The sequence below is a fragment of the Ranitomeya variabilis genome, chromosome 1 (genome assembly GCF_051348905.1).
Source record: "Ranitomeya variabilis isolate aRanVar5 chromosome 1, aRanVar5.hap1, whole genome shotgun sequence".
Lineage (NCBI taxonomy): Eukaryota > Metazoa > Chordata > Amphibia > Anura > Dendrobatidae > Ranitomeya > Ranitomeya variabilis.
In genome coordinates this window covers 1,125,625,988-1,125,649,502 of record NC_135232.1, presented here as the reverse complement: position 1 = coordinate 1,125,649,502, position 23,515 = coordinate 1,125,625,988, and the positions used below count along the sequence as shown (strand labels likewise).

Sequence of the window (23,515 nt, the reverse complement as noted above, 5' to 3'; positions counted from 1 at the left end):
CATGTGGTGTAGAGTGCTCTAAGGTTTCTGGACTCTCTGAGACAGGTCTTTTTGGGACCTCGTGTTACCCATGATTCGGGGCTCCACCTGCTGTCTTTGAAACAGGGTTCATCCATGGTCTGTCACTTTTCTGTTCACTTCTGGACCTTGGCATCTGAGCTGGAGTGGCCGGATAAGGTCCTTATCCCTGTGTTCTGTGAACGCCTTGGCCACTAGGGAGATTCCCGTCATGCTGGAAGAACTGATAGCCATATCTACTTGCATTGACCTCCATTTTCACGAGCGGGGGTTGGAGCGAGCCCAGTGTAGACAGAGGTTTCGGCTGGCACCTACCTTCACCAAGCCACTGGAGTCCCCTGTTCAGGCATCCAAGCCCCATGAGGCCATGGAGGTTTTTCGAGCGGGTCTTAAGTCTCGGGCAGCTCGAATACCCATGGTTTGTAATGTCTGCCAGCAGTCAGGACAATATACCAAGAAATATCCACAGCGGCAGGGGAAACGACCGCGTCTAGTAACTGTAGTAGGAGGTTCACCAGACACAGCGGCGTTTTCCTCCAAATTGTCCTTCAAGGGGACAATTACCTTTGGCCCTTCCACTTTTACGGTCGAGCTTCATGTGGATTCTGGGGCGCAGGAAAATTTAATGTTCTCAGCATTCGCCCAATGGCACGCAATACCCCTGGCTATGCTAGTGAGACCAATGACCGTAAGAGTGGTGAATGGGTCGACACTGCCCTCACAAATTACACACCAGACTATCCCGTTTACATTATCCATGTCTCCATCCCATCAGGAGATCATTTCCCTTCTTGTTATTCCTGAGGGAATAGACGAGATTCTGCTAGGAATACCTTGGTTGTGTTACCACTCTCCACATATAGAGTGGTCCTCTGGGAAAATTCTGGGATGGAGTAAATCTTGTGAGGGCAGATGTCTGAGGGAGTGCATTCAGGTTGCCACAACAGAGGAACCCGCAGATCTTACCTCTCTCCCCAAACACTATTGGTCTTATGCGGATGTATTCTCCAAGAGAGATGCAGAGACTCTTCCGCCTCACCGCCCCTATGTATGTCCTATTGATCTCTTGCCTTGGTAAGAGCCTCCCCGGGGACGAGTCTATCCCTAGTCTCTCCCGAAGATGGAGGCAATGTCCCTATACATCCAGGAAAATCTGGCAAGAGGATTCATTAGGAAGTCAGAGTCACCTGCGGGGGCGGGCCCTCACCATTAAGAATAAGTACCCTATGCCTTTGATATCTGAGCTCTTCGATAGACTACATGGGGCGATGGTATTTACTAAGTTAAATCTGTGGGTGCTTACAACCTGATTCGCATCTGTGAGGGGGACGAATGGAAGACAGCTTTTAATACCAGCGATGGGCACTATGAGTATCTGATGATGCCCTTTGGGCTCTGTAATGCCCCAGCCGTCTTCCAAGACTTTGTGAATGACATCTTCCGGGACATGCTCTCCACCTCGGTGGTATTCTATCTTGATGATATTCTCATCTACTCTGCAGCTATAGATTCCCCCCTGGAGAGATGTTTGCAGAGTCTTCGACCTCCCATGGGAAACTCCCTGTATGCCAAGCTGGAGAAGTGTCTGTTTGAGCAGGAGTCCTTGCCTTTCCTGGGTTATATCATCTCAGCCCGGGGATTAGCTATGGATCCTGCCTAGCTACAAGCAGTGATGGACTGGCAGGAGCCTCATTCTCTCAAAGCGGTGCAGCACTTTATGGGGTTCATTATTACTATCGCCAGTTCATTCCCCACTTCTCCACTTTGGTAGCTCCCTTGGTAGCCCTTACCAAGAAGGGTGCAAATCCCAAATTGTGGTCGGAGGAAGTATCCAAGGCCTTCTTATCTGTTAAGTCCCATTTTGCTAGCGCTCCCATTCTGTATGATCCCGATGTAGATAAGCCCTTCATTATTGAGGTGGATGCCTCATCCGTCGGTGCTGGAGCGGTCCTCTTCCAAAAGGATGCTCAAGGTCGGAAGCATCCTTGCGTCTTCTACTCCAAGACCTTCTCTCCAGCGAAGAGGAATTATTCCATCAGAGACAGGGAGTTGCTAGCAATGAAGTTGGCTTTTTCAGAGTGGAGAAACCTCCTGGAGGGAGCTCGCTTTCCCTTCCAAGTTTACACTTCAAACAGCCCAGGGGCTAAATTCTCACCAGGCTAGATGGTCCCTGTTCTCCCGATTCCACTTCACCCTTCATTTCCTATCCTGGGAGAAGAACATTTGCGCCGATGATCTCTCCCGCTCCGTGGTGTCATCAGAGGAGGAGGAGAAGCCTCGGCTAATTGTCACCTCCGAGAGTGTGAGAACTGTGGCTCCGTTGTCGCTAGAGTCTGTGCCCCCAGGCAAGACTTTCGTGCCATCTAATTTGTGACCGGAGGTTCTCTCTTGGGCTCACTCGTCCAGGGTGGGTGGACATTCGGGATCAAGAGGACATCAGAGCTTCTGGCGAGGATGTACTGGTGGCCGTGTATGACCCGTGACATCGAATACTATATTCAGGTGTGCGTCTCCTGCACCAGGAATAGGTCTTCTCGACAACGGCCTGCTGGGCTGCTTTACCCCCTACCGGTGGCTGATAGGCCCTGGGAGATGGTTGGGATGGACTTTGTGGTTGGCTTACCCAAGTCCCGCAGCTGCCCCATTATTTGGGTAGTTACCGACCATTTCTCTAAAATGGTGCATTTGGTGCCTCTCCCACGGTTACTTTCTGCGTGGGCCTTGGCGGCGTAGTTTGGCAAGCATGTCTTCCGCTTACACGGTATGCCTGATAAGATTGTCAGTGACCGGGGTCCCTTGTTTGCTTCTCGGTTCTGGATAGAGCTTTGTTGCCTACTTAATATTGAGCTGAATCTCTCTTCAGCATACCATCCCGAGATGAATGGGTTGGTAGAGAGGGCCAACCAGATCCTGGTCACATACCTATGACATTTTGTTTTGGCCAGGCAGGATGATTGGGCATCCCTGCTACCATGGGCAGAGTTTGCCTTGAACAACGCCATAGCCGACTCCACTGGGCAGACCCCATTCCTCCTTAATTACAGCCAGCATCTACGGGTTCCTGTGCCCATGTCCGTGTCTTCCACCGACTCTGGGGTGGCAGACTAGGCAGTGGAAGCATGGGACATCTGGGAGCGTACACAGGATGCCATCCGGGCCTCCAAGGAGAGAATGAGGGTCTCTGCCGATGCACATCGGCACCCCGCTCTGACCTTTGCTCCTGGCGACTTAGTGTGGCTCTCCGCCCACAATATCAGGCTGCGAGTTGAGTCCGCTAAGTTTGCGCCTCACTACTTAGGTCCCTTCAAGGTTCTGGAACAGGTTAATCCTGTGGTCTATCGTCTGGCTCTGCCTCCACGCCTGGGTATCACCGACACCTTTCATGTGTCCCTCTTAAAGCCCATTTACATGTCCCGGTTTTCCGAGTCATCTGCTGGGACATCGAGTTCGTCCACAGACGATTATGCGGTAAAAGCTGTCTTGGGGTGCAAAGTGGTACGTGGCAAAAAGTTCTATCTGGTGGACTGGAAGGGTCATGGCCCAGAGGACAGAGCCTGGGAACCTGTGGAGCACATTCAGTCTCCGCTGCTCATTGCAGCCTTTGAACGTAGCGAGGCCAAGGGAGGGGGGGTAATGTTAGGTGTCGAGTTCTTGCCTCTGCACAGGGGGAATCTCGAACCATCTCCGCTGTGGTCTCCTATTCTTCTTTGGCCGCAGTGGAGCCTGCTCAGCGGAGACATCGGTCCCAGCGTCTGGCTCAAGTTGATACTGTGTGACTGGTTACTGCTGCCCTTCCAGGCTCTGCCTTTGAAGCCAGCACTGATCAGCAGCGAGCAGGTCTTTCTGGGACGAAGTCTTGATTTTCCCATCCTGAGCATGTCCACGGGACGACTTCCAATTGGAGGTCGGGGGTCACATGCTCGGGTCCTGTTGCAGCTCCTATTGGACCATCTGGAAGGTCCCGATGTACTGCTGCTATAAAAGGTTTGCATGGCCACTCAGCCATGCGCTGGTGTATACTTGAAAACATGTGTGTGTAGATGTGTGACTGTCGCTCTTTAATCATTCCCCTTCCTAGTGTTGTTGATTGCTCGCAAATAGTGGATGCTTGCTATCTAACACCTGACAGTGCAACCTGCACACCTAGCACATGATACTGTGTCTGATTGCAGTGACCGCCAGTGCGGCGCCGTGCGCTAATAGAGCGCTTTCCTGACCCAAGTCTGAATGGTTAGTGGCATCCGCCAGAGCAGCACTGCACGCACTCTTGTGCATTCAATTATTATTATTAAATTATTAACTCTGACACCCCAAAAGCGGTGTCGAGCGCAAGCTGTCTAGAGGAACTCTTTCCCTGAGTCTTGGGATAGAGTTCTGTGACTCCTTGCTTGCGCTCTTTGTGCGGTACCGCGGCCCTGTGATGCAACAGGGTTCACTTCATACCGGGTGAAGCTAACCCGTGTGCGTATCCACATTATACCGCCATATAGTCCGTCATTCCTCAGCAGCAGGTTCCATCTCTGCATGGTGGACCCCGGGCTGCGAACGCACCTTATACCATCTTGCTAATTATTTGGTGCATTGAGCTAGCCCTGACATGGTTTTTCTTATTTGTAGATGAGCATATTTTCTGTTCAAGTGTGATTCGACAAAACATCGGATCGCACTCTGACAAATGTCATTCTATTGGGTCGTGCACATGTCCAATTTTTTCTCAGACAGATTTGGTTTGAAGAAAAAAATCACAGCTTACCTGAGTGTAATCTTATATTCGGATCACACTTGATCATGCAAGTTAATGAGCTAAACATCAGACTGTACTCGGATGCCATTTGTGTGTGATCCAATATCTTTGGCCTCACAGAATCGAGAAGATGTAGAATGTTTTTTTTTCTTCTCTTCATACAAGAGAATCGGAGCACACTGTAATAATACACCAATCAAACTCTGATCACCATGTTATTGGTAAAATTAATTCAATTTTCTTAGATGACAAAAAATTCTGGCATCTGCCCTATAGATGAAATGTGAAGGTTAAAGCCAATCAGCAACCAGTGACAGGCAGCAGTGGTCACAAGACTAGCAGGGGACTCAGTGTCAAGTAGAGTACAAGCCTAGACTTTGTCAAAAGTCTTTTCTAAAAATTTCCATTAATAGAAAGTTATTCGGATCATTACGATTGCCTAGAAAACCTAATTCCAGTTCTCCCTGCCGTGCGTATTACTGCCACTTGTCATAGGAGTGATCCTCCCCTGAAATAAAAAAAGAAAAAAAATTCAACCAAAACGCTGCACTGCATCTGTGCACTTAGCCCACAGTATATGCCGGGAGTATTTCACAACGTATACTGTTAATTTTGCCGTTAACTAGATGGAATTACCGAATTATAGAATGTTAGAGTTGGAAGGGACCTCACAGGTCATCGTGTCCAACCCCCTGCTCAATGCAGGATTCACTAAACCATCTCAGACACATGTCTGACCAGCCTCTGTTTGAAGACTTCCTTTGAAGGAAAACTCACTACCTCTCATGGCAGCCTGTTACACTCTGTGGTCACCCTCACTGTCAAAAAGTTTTTGACAGTGAATCCACAAGTGTGTTCTTTTGGTGTTCATCTGGTTGATACATACTTTCATACCATCTAAATGCATAGGAAAGTGCAGCATGGCCATTGTAAAGAAACATATAATATGCCATATAGGTTTTATTTCAGTTGGTTCATATGGTGGATGGTTGTTTTCACAACCACCCAGAGTGTGGCCACCCTTATATCTCCTGAGTATATGAACATTGGGCACAAACATAATTTGTCAAAAACATAAAGTGTATATTTGTGCCAAAGGACCCAATAATTGCTAAGGTGCTATTACTAAAGTCATTGCAAAAGGTGAATGCTATATTTGGCTATTAAATTGCCAGTTACCTTTATCTGGATGAAGGTAGCGTGCATCTAGCGGCTCTTACATCCAAAGGTCCTTGTGGTCCATGGATAGCAATTAGTTCAGTCTTCAATAAAATGTATCTTAATGTCCAAAAAAGTCTCACAGCAAATCGACAAATAGCTGTTCTTAAGTTTTTAAGGAGGGGGTTTTCACTGTCCCGGCCGGTGCCAGGCACCCTTTACCTAATAATTCTAGTGTCTGAGCAGAAGACCGCGTGATCTACTAGTATTTGCCGGCAAGGTCTCGATTTCCTGTGAGACTTTTTTGGACATTAAGATACATTTTATTGAAGACTGAATTAATTGCTATCCATCGACCACAAGGACCTTTGTATGTAAGAGCCGCTAGATGCACGCTACCTTCATCCAGATAAAGGTAACTGGCAATTTAATAGCCAAATATAGTATTCACCTTTTGCAATGACTTTAGTAATAGCACCTTAGAAATTATTGGGTCCTTTGGCGCAAATATACACTTTATGGTTTTGGAATATTTGACACTAAACAAATAAGGTGGTTTAGTCCGATTGTTTGCTGCAGAAGGACCATTAGCCTCTGTGCAGCACCCTTAGTTGTATTTTTTAAATTTACAAACATAATTTGTACCTAGGTTATTGAGACCGGTGTGTCGTCATGAAGGTCAGTGTTTATTTGTACTTTATTTGTTATGTTACAGCATTCTGGAAAACTTTTAAAAAACACTTAACACTCTACTTCTATAGGGAGATGCAGTATGCAACATAATTGGAGGTACCCTTTACCATTTTCTGCAAGGTCAAGCAGTAGGCACTCATTTCCTAAATAATATACTATGTGTACTCCTCCCAATCACCTCCATCAGGCTCGAAATTAGGAAATGTCGAATAATAGTTTATTTACTCTGAAATAGGGATATCTTTGTAATTACACTGTCTTCTCATACTTTATGGCAAGAGAACCGTCAGCAATGTAAGTTGGACTGGACTCAAATGAAGTATGGTGCTGAGTTATCGTGCGTCCTAATGTTTGAGTGGGAGATATTGAACCATAATTAACTATGTCTACAAACATTTATTAAGATCTATAACTCAATATCTTCTGCATTTTCTTTATATTGCACATTACGGAGTAGATTCGCTGAAATTATTTGAGTTGTCATTCGGTATGTTATGATAAAGCAGATGCATGCTGACTTATACGCTTCAATTACCTTCTCCTGCTCGCTATCTGTCCAGCATTTAGCAAAAGCGCTGAAAAGCAATTGGCTAAACAGCCGATAGACACTGGTATCCTGCCATCTTGTTACTCTCATTTAGCAGAGAATTCATTTCACATCCAATTTTAGAGAACCCTTGGAAAGTGAGTCTGGTCATTTTATTAGTTGTGTCCTGCAAATAAGGATCAATAGTAACTTTTAAGACACAATTTTTCCATATCAAATGCTTTGCCATTTTAATTTTTTTTCATACCATTTTTTAAAACCATTTTGATCATCAACAGATGGAATTCTTCATATTATTGAAAATTGAACAAAACTAATTTATGTCATAAACAACAACAATCTGCCATCAATAACCATAGAGGTCTTGGGGGTCGTCACTGCGTGTATTTCTGGACCGGCATTTATAATCCATGTTTTTAGAATTATAACAGAATATTATAATGTTTTGTATCATTTCTCAAAAAGCTTACATGATAGGAAAAATCTGAAATCAGCATGAAAAAAATCTATCAGGAACACTCAAAATTGTCTGAGGGACAAAACCTTTGCAACACAATGTTATCTAATGATAATGGTGTGAGCGGGTTGCAAGATGCAGTAATGGGTCAGAGGCAGAGCATGGGTTAATGTAGGGTTTACTTTAACAAGTATGCTTCTCGCAGGAAGAAAATGAGTAAAACAGTACACTTGAACAATGGGCTTGGAACTCAGGGAAAACAGGTGCAGGGGATAAGGTAGAAAGTTCAGGAAGAGCATACTTATCAGTCCAACAACTCAGGATACTGCTTTCGGGATGTGAGTGTTGGCACCAAGGCTGTGGTGCATAAGAGGTCTGGTGTAGTCCTGGAGAAGATGGCGCCCCGAATCCTGGTGGCTGGGATGATTCCTCAACGTCCTGTCAATGATCGGTGAGTTGAGAAATGACGAACAGTAAAGAGCACAGTCTTCTATTTTGTCGGAGTACAGAGACAATAAAGGTTGTCAGCAGATAGAACGGGAGACCACTTATGGCAGGTGACCCAGCTTCCCTGCAGATGAGTACGCCTGTCTGTGTCCTGTCTGCGAGGTTTGTCATGCACAGTCAGCGGTAACATCGTGGACTGGATGAGTCTTTGTCGGAAATCTCTGGACACGGCTCTCAGACCCTTCTGTCTGGGACCTGCTCTGTCTGAACGCTCTGCAGTATGAGCCCTGACACAGCCCTCCTGCACACTGCACGTACCCGCCAAGACTGACTGATTTCCCATGCACTGCAGCTCTCTTATCATAGCCATGCCCACTGCCCCTGAGTGTAAAGGTCGGGCCGGGACCTTATGCTTTCCCCCGTGCAACCTGGGTGACAGCCCTGACAGTTCTGTATCCGTCTCAGAGTAGGCACGCCTGATCCGGGTCTTCTCCTTACAATGGCACTCATCATTTGTGGCATATATATTAGACAGAAAGTTCTTAAAGTTGATAACCTGGAAGGAGAAAAAAATGGCCAAATGTAAGGATCAGAAACACCAGAGTCAAATAGTGAAGAAAGGAAAACTGGTTCGCTGCATCTACTAAATATCAAATCTTGTAAGGTGATCATGTTATGCAATGGTTGGAACCTACCAAAAGTGATCAAAGAAAGGATGGCAGGCAAACTAGCTATATGATTATGAGCGATACATACTGGTTGATGCACTTGGAAAGAGAAGACTTATCTAGCTGGTTCACTATTATAGCCTTCAACTTCACAATTAGACCATTGGTAAGTGGAAAAATGAGGCATCGGGCAATGTTTGCTGGGAAACCTTGTTTTCTAGAATTCATGTAGATGTGAAACTTACTATCTGTCTGAACTTTGTGCAGACCAAATGTCCCTCTTCAAAGGGACATCCTCTATGTCTAAAGCAAAGAAGGTTTTCTCATAATCACAGATTCTTTACAATAAGAGTAGTGAGGCTATTCAGCTCTCTGCCACATGATGTTTTAATAGTTGATTCACTACTAAAATTCAAGAAGGGCCTGGATGTTGTTCTTAAAAAATATGATATTAAAGGTTATGGGTACTAGATTCTTTGATAGGGTGTTAATCTACGGAACTAGTCTGTTTGGAGACATGGGGGTCAGTGGCTGCTCTAGTACTAGTACTCAGACAACACAGGGTGAGGGTGAAACCGGAGTAATAATATATTGAGCAGTAATAAACAATAACCAATAGAACAGTCCCAGCAAACACCCAAGATGGTGCAAATTTCAGTCTCACCCTTCCATTGACTCGCTGAGATTAGAGCTGCTTCCAGAGCAGACTACCTCCACTAGTGGCACCCCGCTTTTGGTGGGCACCCACGGAGACAAGCTACCCAAGAGCAGTGAGGTGTATGGCCAGGTGATCTGATTGTACCAACCTGGATTCTGCAATACATGTCTGAGGGTTTAGCATCGGTCAGTGGAGCAGATCTGTGTTCTTACAGCTGGAGCAGTGGTCTCCTAAGTGGACATTCTGTAGAATCACTTGGAACAGAGGCAAAGTCTCCTCATATAGTTCACAATTGTCCTTCAAGCCATCATTCACAGGGTGAAGGGCTGATGATGATAACCCGCATTGTTTGATTATTTATAATTTATCCTTCAAGACAACAAACTGCATGGCCTTGATATAATGTGTAATCAACATATCAGCACATTTCATTGTTCAGTGACCCTGCATCCCTGTTTTGCAAAGATAACAGTACAATAAACCATAAGAGCTGATATAAGAGCCAGTTCTGTACCAGTTATGACTTGTATTGTTCAAGATTATTGTACTTGTTTTTATTATGTATACCCCTCCTCACTTGTAAAGCGCCATGGAATAAATGGCGCTATAACAATAAATAATAATAATAATAAGAGGTAAATAACAACTATTAATCAATTTACTAATATCAATTCACCCTACAAGAAGAGTCAACATAAGTAAAAAAATGTCTATGCCTCCTGGCTTACTGAAAATAGATGTCTGGATAATTAAGATAAAATTCTGTGTCATCTGATTAGTAATCAGTGATTACTGTATGTGGAGATGGGATTTTTTTCCCCCTAAAATGGAGCTATTAGTGTTTGCCTAATTGGGTATTTGCCTTCCTTTACACCAACATGTTAGGCTAAATAGATTGAACTCAATGGACTTAAGTCTCCCTTCAACCTGAAAAAATTATGAAATAATTGCAGTATCCTCTTTCTGTAGAGTAATGCCCTTTGCCACACTGGTTCAAGAAATACGACAAAAACTTCAAGATGATCGTTAGTCTCCAAATTCCACAATTTGATCGACCATCTATGGGATGTGTTGGAGTAGCAAGTCCAATCCATGGAATTTCTCTCTCAAAACTCACAGAATTTCAAAGATTTAGTTCCAAGATTTTAGTATCAGATACCATAGGATCCATTCAGTGGTGCTGTGGAGTCCATGCATAATGGGGCAAAGCTGTTTTGGTGGCATTAACAGTTTCTTTACAACATTAGGCAGGATGCTTTAAAGGGAACCTGTCACCCCCAAAATCAAAGGTGAGCTAAGCCCACCGGCATCAGGGGCTTATCTACAGCATTCTGTAATGCTGTAGATAAGCCCCCAATGTATCCTGAAAGATGAGAAAAAGAGGTTAGATTATACTCACCCAGGGGCGGTCCCACTGCGGTCCGGGTCAGATGGGCATCGTGGTCTGGTCCGGGGCCTCCCCTCTTGTTATGATGATGTCTTCTTCTTGTCTTCCTGCCATGGCTCTGGGAAAGGTCAGAAAGGCCTGGCGCCTGCACACTGCAGTACTTTGCTCTGCCCTCAACAGGGCAGACAAAGTACGCCTGCACCTGAGCCGTGGCAGAAAGACAAGAAGAGGATGTCATTGTAAGAAGATGGGAGGCCCTGGACCGCGATGCCCATCCGACCTGGACTGAAGTGAGACCGCCCCTGGGTGAGTATAATCTAACCTCTTTTTCTCATCTTACAGAATACATTGGGGGCTTATCTACAGCATTACAGAATGCTGTAGATAAGCCCCTGATGCCGGTTGGCTTAGCTCACCTTCGATTTTGGGGGTGACAGGTTCCTTTTAATACAATTTCATTACAATTAAGAACTTATATGAAGATGGGTCTGTCAGATCCTAAGAATAGTTCAATGAACTCCAGTTTGTTCCATCCCTAACACAATGAGAAGTTAAAGAAACAATTCTATCCAAGTTAATTCTCCTCATTTCTCTTTTCTTTCTGCCCTATGTAGAAACAGGAAGTCTCTTTTACTTGCATGAGTCATCCCCCTTTTCAACTCCTGACCCAGCTGCTCCTTCCAGGGACTTTTTCAGTCATGAATCTTGCAGAGAAAATAGACTTCCTGTTTCTACACAGAGCTTAGAAGTATTCAGGTAGTCAATTTTTAACCATGTGATGTCATAGAACTAATGGAAAAGAGACAAATTAACTGGGTAGAAGGGCAAAATGAGAAATTTTAAGTAGTGTATATACTCGTGTATAAGCCAAGTTTTTCCGCACTTTTTTTGTGCTGAAAACGCCCCCCTCAGCTTATACATGAGTTATTGTCCCAGAAAGATGGCGGGGAAGGGGGAGCGATGGAGCAGAGGGTCACAGAGGCAGGAGCCGGCAGCTGTGGCTAAAGCCTGTGCCTGCTGCTAATGAGAAATGAATATTCATTGTGCTGGCAGTGAATATTCATTTCTCTTATAGTGGGCATAGTTACAGCCGCAGCCACCAGCTTCCAGCACACATCCTACTTACCTTCCCTGCAAATCCTCGCTGCATCTCGTTCTTTGCTAGAAGCTCTTCTGGCAGAGCGATCACACGTCTCCCATTCATTAAGGAAATAAATATTATGCTCTCCACTCCATAGGCATGGTGTGAATATTAGTGATGAGCGAGTGTACTCGGTACTTGGGTTTTTCGAGCATGCTCGGGTGGTCTCTGAATATTTTGGGTGTGCTCGGAGATTATGTTTGAGTATTCACAGCTGCATGATTTGTGGCTGCTAGGCAGCCTGAATACATGTGGGGATTCCCTAACAAACAGGCAACCCACATATGTAGTCAGGTTGTCTAGCAGCTGCAAATCATGCAGCTGCGGCGACTCAAACATAATCTCCCAGCACACCCAAAATTTTCAGAGACCACCCGAGCGTGCTCGGAAAACCCGAGTACCGAGTACACTCACTCATCACTGTGGCACTCAACTCGTATAGATGAATGAAGAAAAATAAATTTATTGCAGTCCAACATAAACGTTTCGGTCAGAACATGACCTTCTTCAGTATACAGCATGGTATGCTATAGTAACAAATGAAGCAAAAGAACAATACAATCGTGATCACTATGTAGATCACATATAATAATATAGTTCATAGTATTGTGATTAGTGAGGAGGTAGGAGTAAATGGAATGTAATAACACGTACCCGACTGCTCAAATATAGTCTTGAAACAGGCAAACAATGCCCGAAAGAGCAAATGAAGAGTGTAGTTTAGATGTCCGGCGTTGATATAATGATTAATGTAACTGTGGGCAGGATAAATATAAACTTACTAGAGATGTAATCTCATATAACCACCGTTAGGTAATCCAGCCCCTGTTGTGGAGAAAAGTGCCTATGTGACATAGGCATATGGAAAGTAGGTTAGATAAATAATACAAGAGAAAATGAAATATATTGGGTGTCATATTATCGCCAAAGACTAACCTGCGGCACTGTTAATAGTGGTGTGTGATTTGTGGTCCGGTGTGTCCAGATTCAGTGGTCAGTAAATAAGTGATATCATATAAAGACCACAAAATCAAACAAGTGACTATGCATACTGGTAGAGAGTGTGTAACACCAGTGTTTAGTTTAATAATGTGAAGGGCTTTGTATATTCCAATCATAAGCACATCATTTTGTAAGGCGATATGTCTAAATAGGGATAATCGATAAATGTCCAGCATGAGCAGTGGCATACCGGTGGTGGATAGTGGCATAGGAGCAACTCATCTAACACGGTGTCCGCCGCTGGATAGATAGCGGCCATAAACCTCGTGTGTCTGGTTAAAGGCAGGGGGTGGGACTAGTCACCATGCCGAGACCGGAAGTGCGCAACAGGACGTGTGCGCTCCACCGGTAACAATGCTTGCGTTCCACCGCTATGGAAACGGGGATCCTGCACCCTCGTCCATACAATGCCTTTCACATTATTATACTGAACACTTGTTACACTCTCTACCAGTACGCATAGTCACTTGTTTGATTTTGTAGTCTTTTTATGATTTCACTTATTTACAGACCACTGGATCCGAACACACCGGGCCACAAATCACACACTACTATTAACAGTGACGCAGGTTAGTCTTTGGCGATAATATGACACCCTATACTGTATGCTTCACCCTCTCCTGTGTTATTTATCTAATCTACTTCCCATATGCCTATGTCACATAGGCACTTTTCTCCACAACAGGAGCTGGATTACCCAACGGTGGTTATATGAGATTACATCTCTAGTAAGTTTATATTTATCCTGCCCACAGTTACATTAATCATTACATCACCGCTGGACATCTAAACTACACTCTTCATTTGCTCTTTCAGGCATTGTTTGCCTGTTGCAAGACTATATTTAAGCAGTCGGGTACGTGTTATTACATTCCATTTACTTTTACCTCGTCACTAATCACAAATACTATGAACTATATTATTATATGATAACAGTATATCTGCGCTGGGTGTAATTCCCTTATATTTATCTAATATGATGGTTATCCAATGATCCTGGTTGTATCTATGATTTTACCTCATTAGGTTCAGTAAGGACCTTCAGTTTTTTCTATACCCACTAAGATCCAGATTTAGAAGCTATAAAATAAACATATACAATGTTTTTCAGTATTAAATAGGCGCACACACCGTAAAAGCACGTAAAATGCACAAATGTATAAATATATTTTTGTTTGTAGTCTTTAGAATGTTATTAGAAAGGGTATTACCTCCTGTAGTCCAGTTTGTCCCTTCACTCCTTTGTGCCTATCGTTACAATCCTTGTGTCCTGATGTCCAGAAAAGTCTTCTTGTGACGCTTATGCAGGTGGTGAGCGTTGCCCCGGCCGGTGGCAGCGCTCAAACCACAGCTATCACTTACACTCAATAGCGTGGGGTGGATGCACGCTGTAGCTATTAGCCGCTTGGTCTCCTGGCGATGCAGGACCTAGCGTGACGTCACAGTCACGTGTTAAGCACATGTGACTGGCTATGGAAGGCGCAGTGGACCAAAAAGCCGACGCGTTTCTGAATAATCCTTTTCCTTCTTCAGGGATGGTCCGTGTAGGGATGTGTGCCCTTTTATCTACAGCCGCAATCATTTAACCCCTTTCATGTAGTGAAGGCAAATAGCTCAATTTCGCTATTTAGGCCCTTTGGTATTAAAGTATCTAATTTGAAAATCATCCTGCTCTCTTCTCTTGACATCTGTTTGATATAATCTCCTTTCCTCCAGCTTTTATTTACCGTTTTCAGGCCTGTGATAATGGTGCCTTTTATAGCACCTCCATGTTGATTCAGATAGTGCTTTGATAATGGATGGCCCTGAAATTTCTTTTTTATATTTCTCAAGTGTTCACTTATTCTTATATGAAGTGGCCTCTTTGTTCTTCCTATATATAATTTATTGCATGAGCACTTTATGGAGTAGATAACCCTTCAGTGTCACATGATATATGGTCTTTAATGGTCCATTCATTTTGCCCATTAGAAAGTGACAATTGTTTCTTATAGTTTAGTCGTTTGCATGGTTGGCACTTGAGACATGGATAGAAACCTGGATGCATATGATAGGGGAGGTGCATATTACGAGCTTGTGGATTCGGAACCGTAGGGGCTATTTTATTAGCCAAGCTATTGGCTTTTCTGTATATAAACACTGGGCATTCTGGTATTTTTTCTCCTATGATTTTATCATCTTTTAGGATGTCCCAGTGTTTATTTACTATACTTTTCAGCAAGTAGGTATTGGCATTAAATTGTGTGATTATGGGGACCACCTCCGACATTTTTTCATTGTCTTTTTCCTTGTTTTGTAGTAATTGGGCTCTTGGCAGCCCTGCAACTATTTATTTAGTCTTGAGTAGATGGTCCTGAGAATAGCCCTTCTGGATGAATTTAGTAGTCAAAGTCTCCACCTCCTTATTAAAGTCCTGTGTGTTTGAGCAGTTCCTATGAGCTCTAATAAATTGACTTCTTGGGACGTTCGTTAACCAGCTGGGGAGGTGGCAGCTGTCCAAAGAAGGTGGAAGGTCTTCGTGTGAATTTTTCCATTTTCAATAAAAATGGGTAAATCTAAAAAATTAATAGATTCGGAACTGGTGGTGCCCGTAAAATTTAAAAAATACTCATTTTTATTTAAATTAATAATAAAATCAGACAATAATTTAGGGCCCCCAAACCATATAAAAGCAATATCATCAATAAAACGATGCCAGAGTACCAGGTTCGCACAGCTAAATTCCTTATCATGAATGGTGTGATGTTCCCATTTTCCTACATATAGATTTGCATAGCTTGGTGCGAACCTGGTACCCATAGCAGTACCCCATTGCTGGGAGTAGTGGTGCGCCTCATACTTAAAATAGTTATGATTTAATATGAATTTTATACAATCCAAAATAAAAGTCACTTGTTCCTCTGGTAATAGTCCTTGCTTCTCCAGAAAGAACTTTACTGCCTCACAGCCTTTTTCGTGCTGTATGATTGTATATAGTGAGGTAATGTCTAATGTACCCATAATGTAGTGTGATTTCCATTCCACTTTTTCAAGGATTCTAAGAATGTGGGTACTATCTTTTAGATATGATGGAAGTTTTGGCACTACTTTCTGAAGATTACAGTCTACTTACTTTGACATATTTGCTGTGAGACAGCCTATTCCAGATATAATCGGTCTCCCTGGTGGATTTGTTGAACACTTGTGGATCTTTGGGAGATAGTAAAAGTACGGTGTCCTTGGGTGTTTCATATTCATAAAATCAAATTCTTGTTTGGTGAGAATTCCCTTTTCTCTTCCCTTTTTTATTAACTCTCCAAGTTCATTGATGTATTTGTCTGTTGGGTCACTGGGTAGGACATTATACGTCCGTTGATCTCCTAATAATCATAAAGCCTCTTTTGTATAGTCCTCTGAATTTAAGATGACTATGCCTCCCCCTTTATCTGCAGCCCTAATTGCTATTTGTTTGTTCTGCTGCATTTGTTTGATGGCCTTACGTTCGTGATTTGTTAGGTTATTTTTTAAACTCGTACACCTCTTGTTCGAAATTTTTCTAATGTCTCCTATTACGTTTTGCTGGAATGCCTCGAATGAATTGGAGTACTCTTGAATTGGATTGAAATTTGATTTTACTTTTAAAGAGGTGTGTACATACGAATCAATCGATGGAGGGGGGACACTTTGGCAATTGGCTTTATTTTTTTTTAAATATTTTTTTATGGCTAATTGCCGCATAACCATCTTTATCCCAATGAAAGCCTGGAATTTATTAAATTTAGTGTTTGGGGCATATTTGAGGCCCTTATTATTATATGATCTACATTGTGATCATGATTGTATTGTTCTTTTGTTTCATTTGTTTCTATACAATACCATGCAGTATACTGAAGAAGGTCATGTTCTGACTGAAACGTTTATGTTGGACTGCAATAAATTTGTTTTTCTTCATTCATCCATACGAGTTGAGTGCCAATTTCTATAGCTCACTCTTTTTATATGAGCTATGCATACAAGGACAGTTGTAGAGAGCAATGCATACAAGGACAGTTATGGGGAGCCATACATACAAGTGTAAGCAGGTTTCAGGATGCAGCAACAAACAGAAGGCAGCGAAAGGGTTAACAGTTTTAACAGTTTTAATTTTAACAACAGGTTAACTAGTCGAAGGGAGGTTAAGGATTAAACAGGGGAATGGCAATTCAATTGTGAAAAAAAGTGCAGGGTAAATAAACTAAGTGGCAGAAGTTCGGTGGTGCACTTATCATGGCAGAAGTTCTTCAGAATGCAGGTATCACTTGGGGGTGGGTAGCGCCATCAACAGCTTGCATACTGTTGGTTCAAGGTGATTCAGCTGGCATTGGCGATCTGTCTTCTGGCAGCAGTGGTTGGTGTTCGGTACCTTCCTCTGAGCCCTTAGTCCATGAACATATGCAGCAGGAGCAAACAAGGCTGCAGCATGATCAAGGTCCTCTGTAGGCGGGAAGACGTCTGGTTTTAAGGTGGGCCGCAAAAGTCTCTCTATGCGGCACGGGCGCTGTGCTCACGGTCACAAAGCATACCGCACCTTGCTCTCTGTTAATTACTGGGTGCGCTGCACTTCTCTCTGCAGTACCCACTGTTCACAGTAGGGGTACATGAATACGGGCTGATGCAGCCTCGTTGCTTAAGGGCTGGAGTGCTTCTCACCCTGTGCTGCGCGCTGCCTGTTCCCACCAAGACTGACACTTCCGCGTGCTCTGCTGCTGTTGTCTCTTAGCCACACCCCCTATTTCCGATTGCAAAGGTCTGTCTGGTCTCTGACTCTTTCTCCCTAACAACAAAGTAGACAGCCCCGACAGTTCCAGACCTGGCATAGGATAGGTACCCTTGGCAGCCTGGTTCTCCTTCTTACACAAGGATAGGGGATAAGGAGCCATGCCTACAAGGATGGGGAGCCATGCATACCTGGACAGGGATGGGGAGCCATGCATACCTGGACAGGGATGGGGAGCCATGCATACAAGGACAGGGATGGGGAGCAATGCATACAAGGAAAGGGATGGGGAGCCATGCATACAAGGACAGGGATGGGGAACCATGCATACAAGGACAGGGATGGGGAGCCATGCATACAAGGATAGGGATGGGGAGCCATGCACACAAGGACAGGGATGGGGAGCCATGCATAGAAGGACAGGGATGGGGAGACATACATACAAGGACAGGGATGGAGAACCATGCATAGAAGGACAGGGATGGGGAGCCATGCATTAAAGGACAGGGATGGGGAGCAATGCATACAAGGACAGAGATGGGGAACCATGCACACCAGGATAGGGATGAGGGGACAATGCATACCTTTCTTATGCTCGAGTCAATAAGTTTTCCCAGTTTTTCGCGGCAAAATTAGGTGCCTCGGCTTATACTCGGTCGGCTTATACTAGGGTGGACTTAAACTCGAGTATATACGGTTCACAATCTAATATATAAAGCTGAATGTGTGTGTGTGTGTATGTATGTATGTATGTATGTATGTCCGGGATTGGCATCTGAACCGTAGCAGCTACAGCCACAAAATTTTGCACAGTCACACGTCTGGACCCCGAGAGCGTCATAGGCTATGTTGTGAGGTGAAATTTTAACCCCGCGCTTTCCAATTCACCAAACAATTTTGCCCCTATCTACATAATGGGGAAAAAGTGAAAGGAAAAGTGTTGGAGGCGTCGCAGCTACAGGCACAAAATTTTGCACAGTCACACGTCTGGACCCTGAGAGCGTCAAAGCTATATTGTGAGGTGAAATTTTAACCCCGCGCTTTCCAATTCACCAAACAATTTTGCCCCTATCTACATAATGGGGAAAAAATGAAAGGAAAAGTGTTGGAGGCAAATTAACAGCTGCCAGATGTGAACAAGGGGGACTTAAAGAATGACAGCGATGGCACCAAAGAGTATATACTGTACAGTTGCTAAGGTGGGGCCCCAACATGGGATAATCACACCACCACGGGGATATGAACACACACACAAAATGCGCCACACACTACCACGTGCTCGAACACATATACCACCCTCAGTGCACATTTCACCACACATACACCAACCTCGCCACATAAAAGTAGAAACACAAAAGTCGCCGCTCAAAACTCGCCACGCGCAAAACTCTCCACATGCAAAACTCGCCACACGTGCAAAACTCGCCACACGCAAAACTTGCACACGCAGAAAAATTGCCACACGCAGAAAAATTGCCACATGCACAAAAGTTGCAACACATGCAAAAGTTGCCTCACACAAAACTTGCACATACTCAAAAGGCACCACACATAAAACTCGCCACGCGCAAAACTCGCCATGCGCAAAACTTGCTGCACACAACTTGCTACACTAACCTGTCACATGCAACTCGACACACAAAAAGTTGCTACACGCATGTCGCCACACAAAACTCATCTCACAAAAGTCCCTACATGCATGTCGCCACACGCAACTCAACACACACAACTTGACACACGAAACTCGCCCTAAAACACACACAAGTCTGGTATCCTTCAAAAATAAAAATCTGATTAATAAGCAGACAAACTACAAGAGCAACAAATGTACCATATAGGAATCCGGCAGCTGTCAGTCACATGACCAGTCTATTATGTGTATGTGTGAGCTAATATATACTGCCAGGGGGTGGGCTTACTGTTGGCTGGGGATTTATCAGGCTGCCATTTTAGCTTACAAATACTGAGGTAAAAATACTGACCAAATAACGTGTGAACGAGGGCTAATACAGGAGGAGATGACATACAGCTATATACTATATACAGGAGATGACACACAGGTATATACTATTTACAGGGGAGATGACACACAGGTATATACTATATACAGGAGGAGATGACACACAGATATATACTATATACAGGAGAGATGACACACAGGTATATACTATATAGAGGAGGAGATGACATACAGGTACATACTACATACAGGAGGAGATGACATACAGGTATATACTATATACAGGAGGAGATGACACACAGGTATATACTATATACAGGAGCAGATTACCTACAGGTATATAGTATATACAGGAGGAGATGACACAGGTATATGCTATGTATAGGAGGAGATGACATACAGGTATATACTATATACAGGAGATGACACACAGATATATACTATATATAGGTGAGATGACACACAGGTATATACTATATACAGGAGATTACATACAGGTATATCTAATATATAAAGCTGAATGTGTGTATGTATGTATGTGTGTATGTCCGGGATTGGCATCTGTACCGTCGCAGCTACAGCCACAAAATTTTGCACAGTCACACGTCTGGACCCCGAGAGCGTCATAGGCTATGTTGTGAGGTGAAATTTTAACCCCGCGCGTTCCAATTCACCAAACAATTTTGCTCCTATCTACATAATGGGGAAAAAGTGAAGGGAAAAGTGTTGGAGGAAAATTGACAGCTGCCAGATGTGAACAATGAGGACTTAAAGAATGAGAGCGATGGCGACAAAGAGTATATACCGTACAGTTGCTAAGGTGGGGCCCCGACATGGGATACTCACCACACACGGGGATATGAACACAAACACAAAATGCGCCACACACTACCACGTGCTTGAACACATATACCACCCTCAGCACACATTTCACCACACACACACACCAACCTCGCCACATAAAAGTCGAAACACAAAAGTCACCACTCAAAACTCGCTACATGCAAAACTCGCCATATGCAAAACTAGGCTCACGCAAAACTCGCCACACGTGCAAAACTCACCTCATGGAAAACTCACCTCATGCAAAACTTGCACACACAGAAAAATTGCCACATGTACAAAAGTTGCACCACATGCAAAAGTTGCCTCACACAAAACTTGCACATACTCAAAATGCACCACACATAAAACTCGCCACGCGCAAAACTCGCCATGCACAAATCTTGCTGCACACAACTTGCTACACTAACCTGTCACATGCAACTCAACACACAAAATGTTGCTACACGCATGTCGCCACACAAAACTCATCTCACAAAAGTCGCTACATGCATGTCGCCACACGCAACTCAACACACACAACTTGACACATAAAACTCGCCCTAAAACACACACAAGTCTGGTATTGTCCTTCAAAAATAAAAATCTGATTAATAAGCAAACTACAAGAGCAACAAATGTACCATATAGGAAATACGGCAGCTGTCAGTCACATGACCTGTCTATTATGTGTATGTGTGAGCTAATATATACTGCCAGGGGGGAGGGCTTCCTGTTGGCTGGGGATTTATCAGGCTGCCAATAGCAACCAATCACAGCTCAGCTTCTATTTTGCTACAGTTAATTAACCTGAGCTCTGATTGGTTAATATAGGCAACAAAGACATTCTCAGTATAACAAAGCTAATATATGTTGTGAAATGCTTCTATTTGCTTAGTTTTTGCCTTTTAATAATTACATTTCTATCTATTTGTTTTGTGGTTTTTGTGTGCAGAATAAATTTTTGTTAACACATTCTATTTTGCTAACAGCAGTCATTAACCCGGGCGAAGCCGGGTAGTACAGCTAGTACTATATAATATGATGATTGCAATATATTGAGAGGATAAAAATTTTAATGAGAGAGCTTATTTAAATATAATTTCATATAATAGTTGTTGTGCTTTGCTTGTTATTCTGACATGAACACCTCTACCACTTTGGGGCAAAATCATCACTTTAGAAATTAGTAAAATTACAATTTTCATTACAAAATAATTAAAAAATTATTTTAACTTTTTCTAACTTTTATGTAAAACATCTTTTAACACATAAAACCAAACAGGAAAAAAAGATGTCTGTATTGATCTTTCAGAAAACCACATACTGGAGGACGTAAACAAATGTGTAATTGCTCTACAAGAGGGAGATGTTGACACATTGGATAGAACTGCGGGGGCTATTCGAGGCCGTGCCGCCAGAGTCATTCATATTATTAATGCTGAGATGGAGAACTATGAGGCTGGAGTCTACACAGAGAAGGTTCTGGAGGCTACAAAGTTACTTTCTGAAACTGGTAAGTGGCTGAAGTTAAATAAGTTCTTCATTGTCTCTTTTATCTTTTTTTTTACTTTGTTTATGTTTTGGAGGAAAGCACAAACATTTTTCTTTTTTCTCACCAATATGAAGTTTTATGAGCTGAAATGTTTTAAAATATTTTATGTACCACATTTTAACACTAGAACTACCGATGGAGTCATTGTGACTCCTCACAATTTTTATTTCTCTTCTATGACTACATTTTTTCGAATTCCGGCTTGAGATTTGGTGACTTTTACTCAGTTAGGATGTAAAAAAAAGATTTTGTGACAATAAATAATTTTTGAAAAAAATATTTCATTTTTTTTTCAAAATTTACCTTTAATTACCAAAGGGAGTCATTTTGACTCCCTACTATATCTTGCTAGTCTTTGTCGCTAAATGTTTTTATTTCTTTTAGTTTTCATTTTCTTGTAAGTTTAGAATAAATGTTGGCTTAGACTTAATTAGCATTTTTGCAAATATACTTGACAAACACAGGACATATACAGGATATCCGTCAGTGAACCAGTGAACTCTCGAGTGGACTACATACTTTCTGTAGACTACGGCCTGCAGTTTTACTAATTGCTAATATGGCTAGAAGAAGTGCGCTAAAGCCTGACAATATTCTTGCTATTTTGCTTTCTATACATTCTATATACATTCTATACATTCTATAAATTAAAGTTCCAACAGTACCAGGAGCAAGAAACTCTAAAAATAAATAAAAACAGGCCAGGAGTCAAAATGACTCCATTCGGTAGTTCTAGGGGGGGTGACCAGTCCAGTAGTCCCAGTGTTAACGTACAACCAGCTCTTCATTTACAGTGGCCAAAAAACAGGGATCAGGAAGTCTCAGGGATAGGTAAAGGAATAAGAGGTAGCCTTTGGACATGTGTTTAAAAATGAGGCTTACTAAGTGAGCTGGATCCCCTAAGACCAAGGTCAGGGTGGGCACACAGGAAATGAGGGTTGGTGCAGAAGACTTATAAGGCACACAGTACACAGGCAGTTAACTGGGAGGCTGTAAGCCACAGGTAGTGAGGAAACATCCTGATGACCACAGAAAGGTTGCAGAGCTACTGAAGTCGGAAGGCAAACAAGAGACTGAAGAACTGGAAGCCACAAACAACAAGAAGTTCTCTTGGATACCACAGAAAGGTTGCAGAGCTTCTGAAGACCACAGGCAGACAGGGAGGCTGAAGGACTGTAGGCTGCAGGCAGACAGGAGGAGTCTTGGTGACTTCAGGAAGATAGCAGACAAAAACATGGACTAAAAAGAAGATTTAAGTGCCATGAAAGCTGCAGGCAGTTTGGAGATATCCTGTAAACCACCGGCAGACACCCAGCAACAATTCTAGAAGACCTGGAACAGATAGTGGACAGAACGCCAAAGTAGCAAGAAAGTCTGAATATAATGGAAGCTACAGGCAGATAGGATGTGTCTTGGAGACTATAGACAGTTAGCAGCGGTACTGGAAGCCTCAGACAGATATCTCAAGGACTAGAAACCATTGGCAGCCAGGAGAAATCCTGGAAACTGTGGACAGAAACTGT

General features: G+C 43.2%; 1 protein-coding gene across 4 annotated transcripts in view; it reads left to right on the top strand.

The window, feature by feature from the left end:
• LOC143793370 (catenin alpha-2) overlaps positions 1–23,515 on the top strand; it is a 1,050,189-nt gene that overhangs the window by 723,561 nt on the left and 303,113 nt on the right. For all 4 annotated transcript variants that reach the window (XM_077280277.1, XM_077280276.1, XM_077280279.1 and 1 more), the window contains one exon: positions 21,753–21,953. In XM_077280277.1, the coding sequence (XP_077136392.1) occupies positions 21,753–21,953 (201 nt within the window). The remainder of the gene's footprint in view (positions 1–21,752; positions 21,954–23,515) is intronic.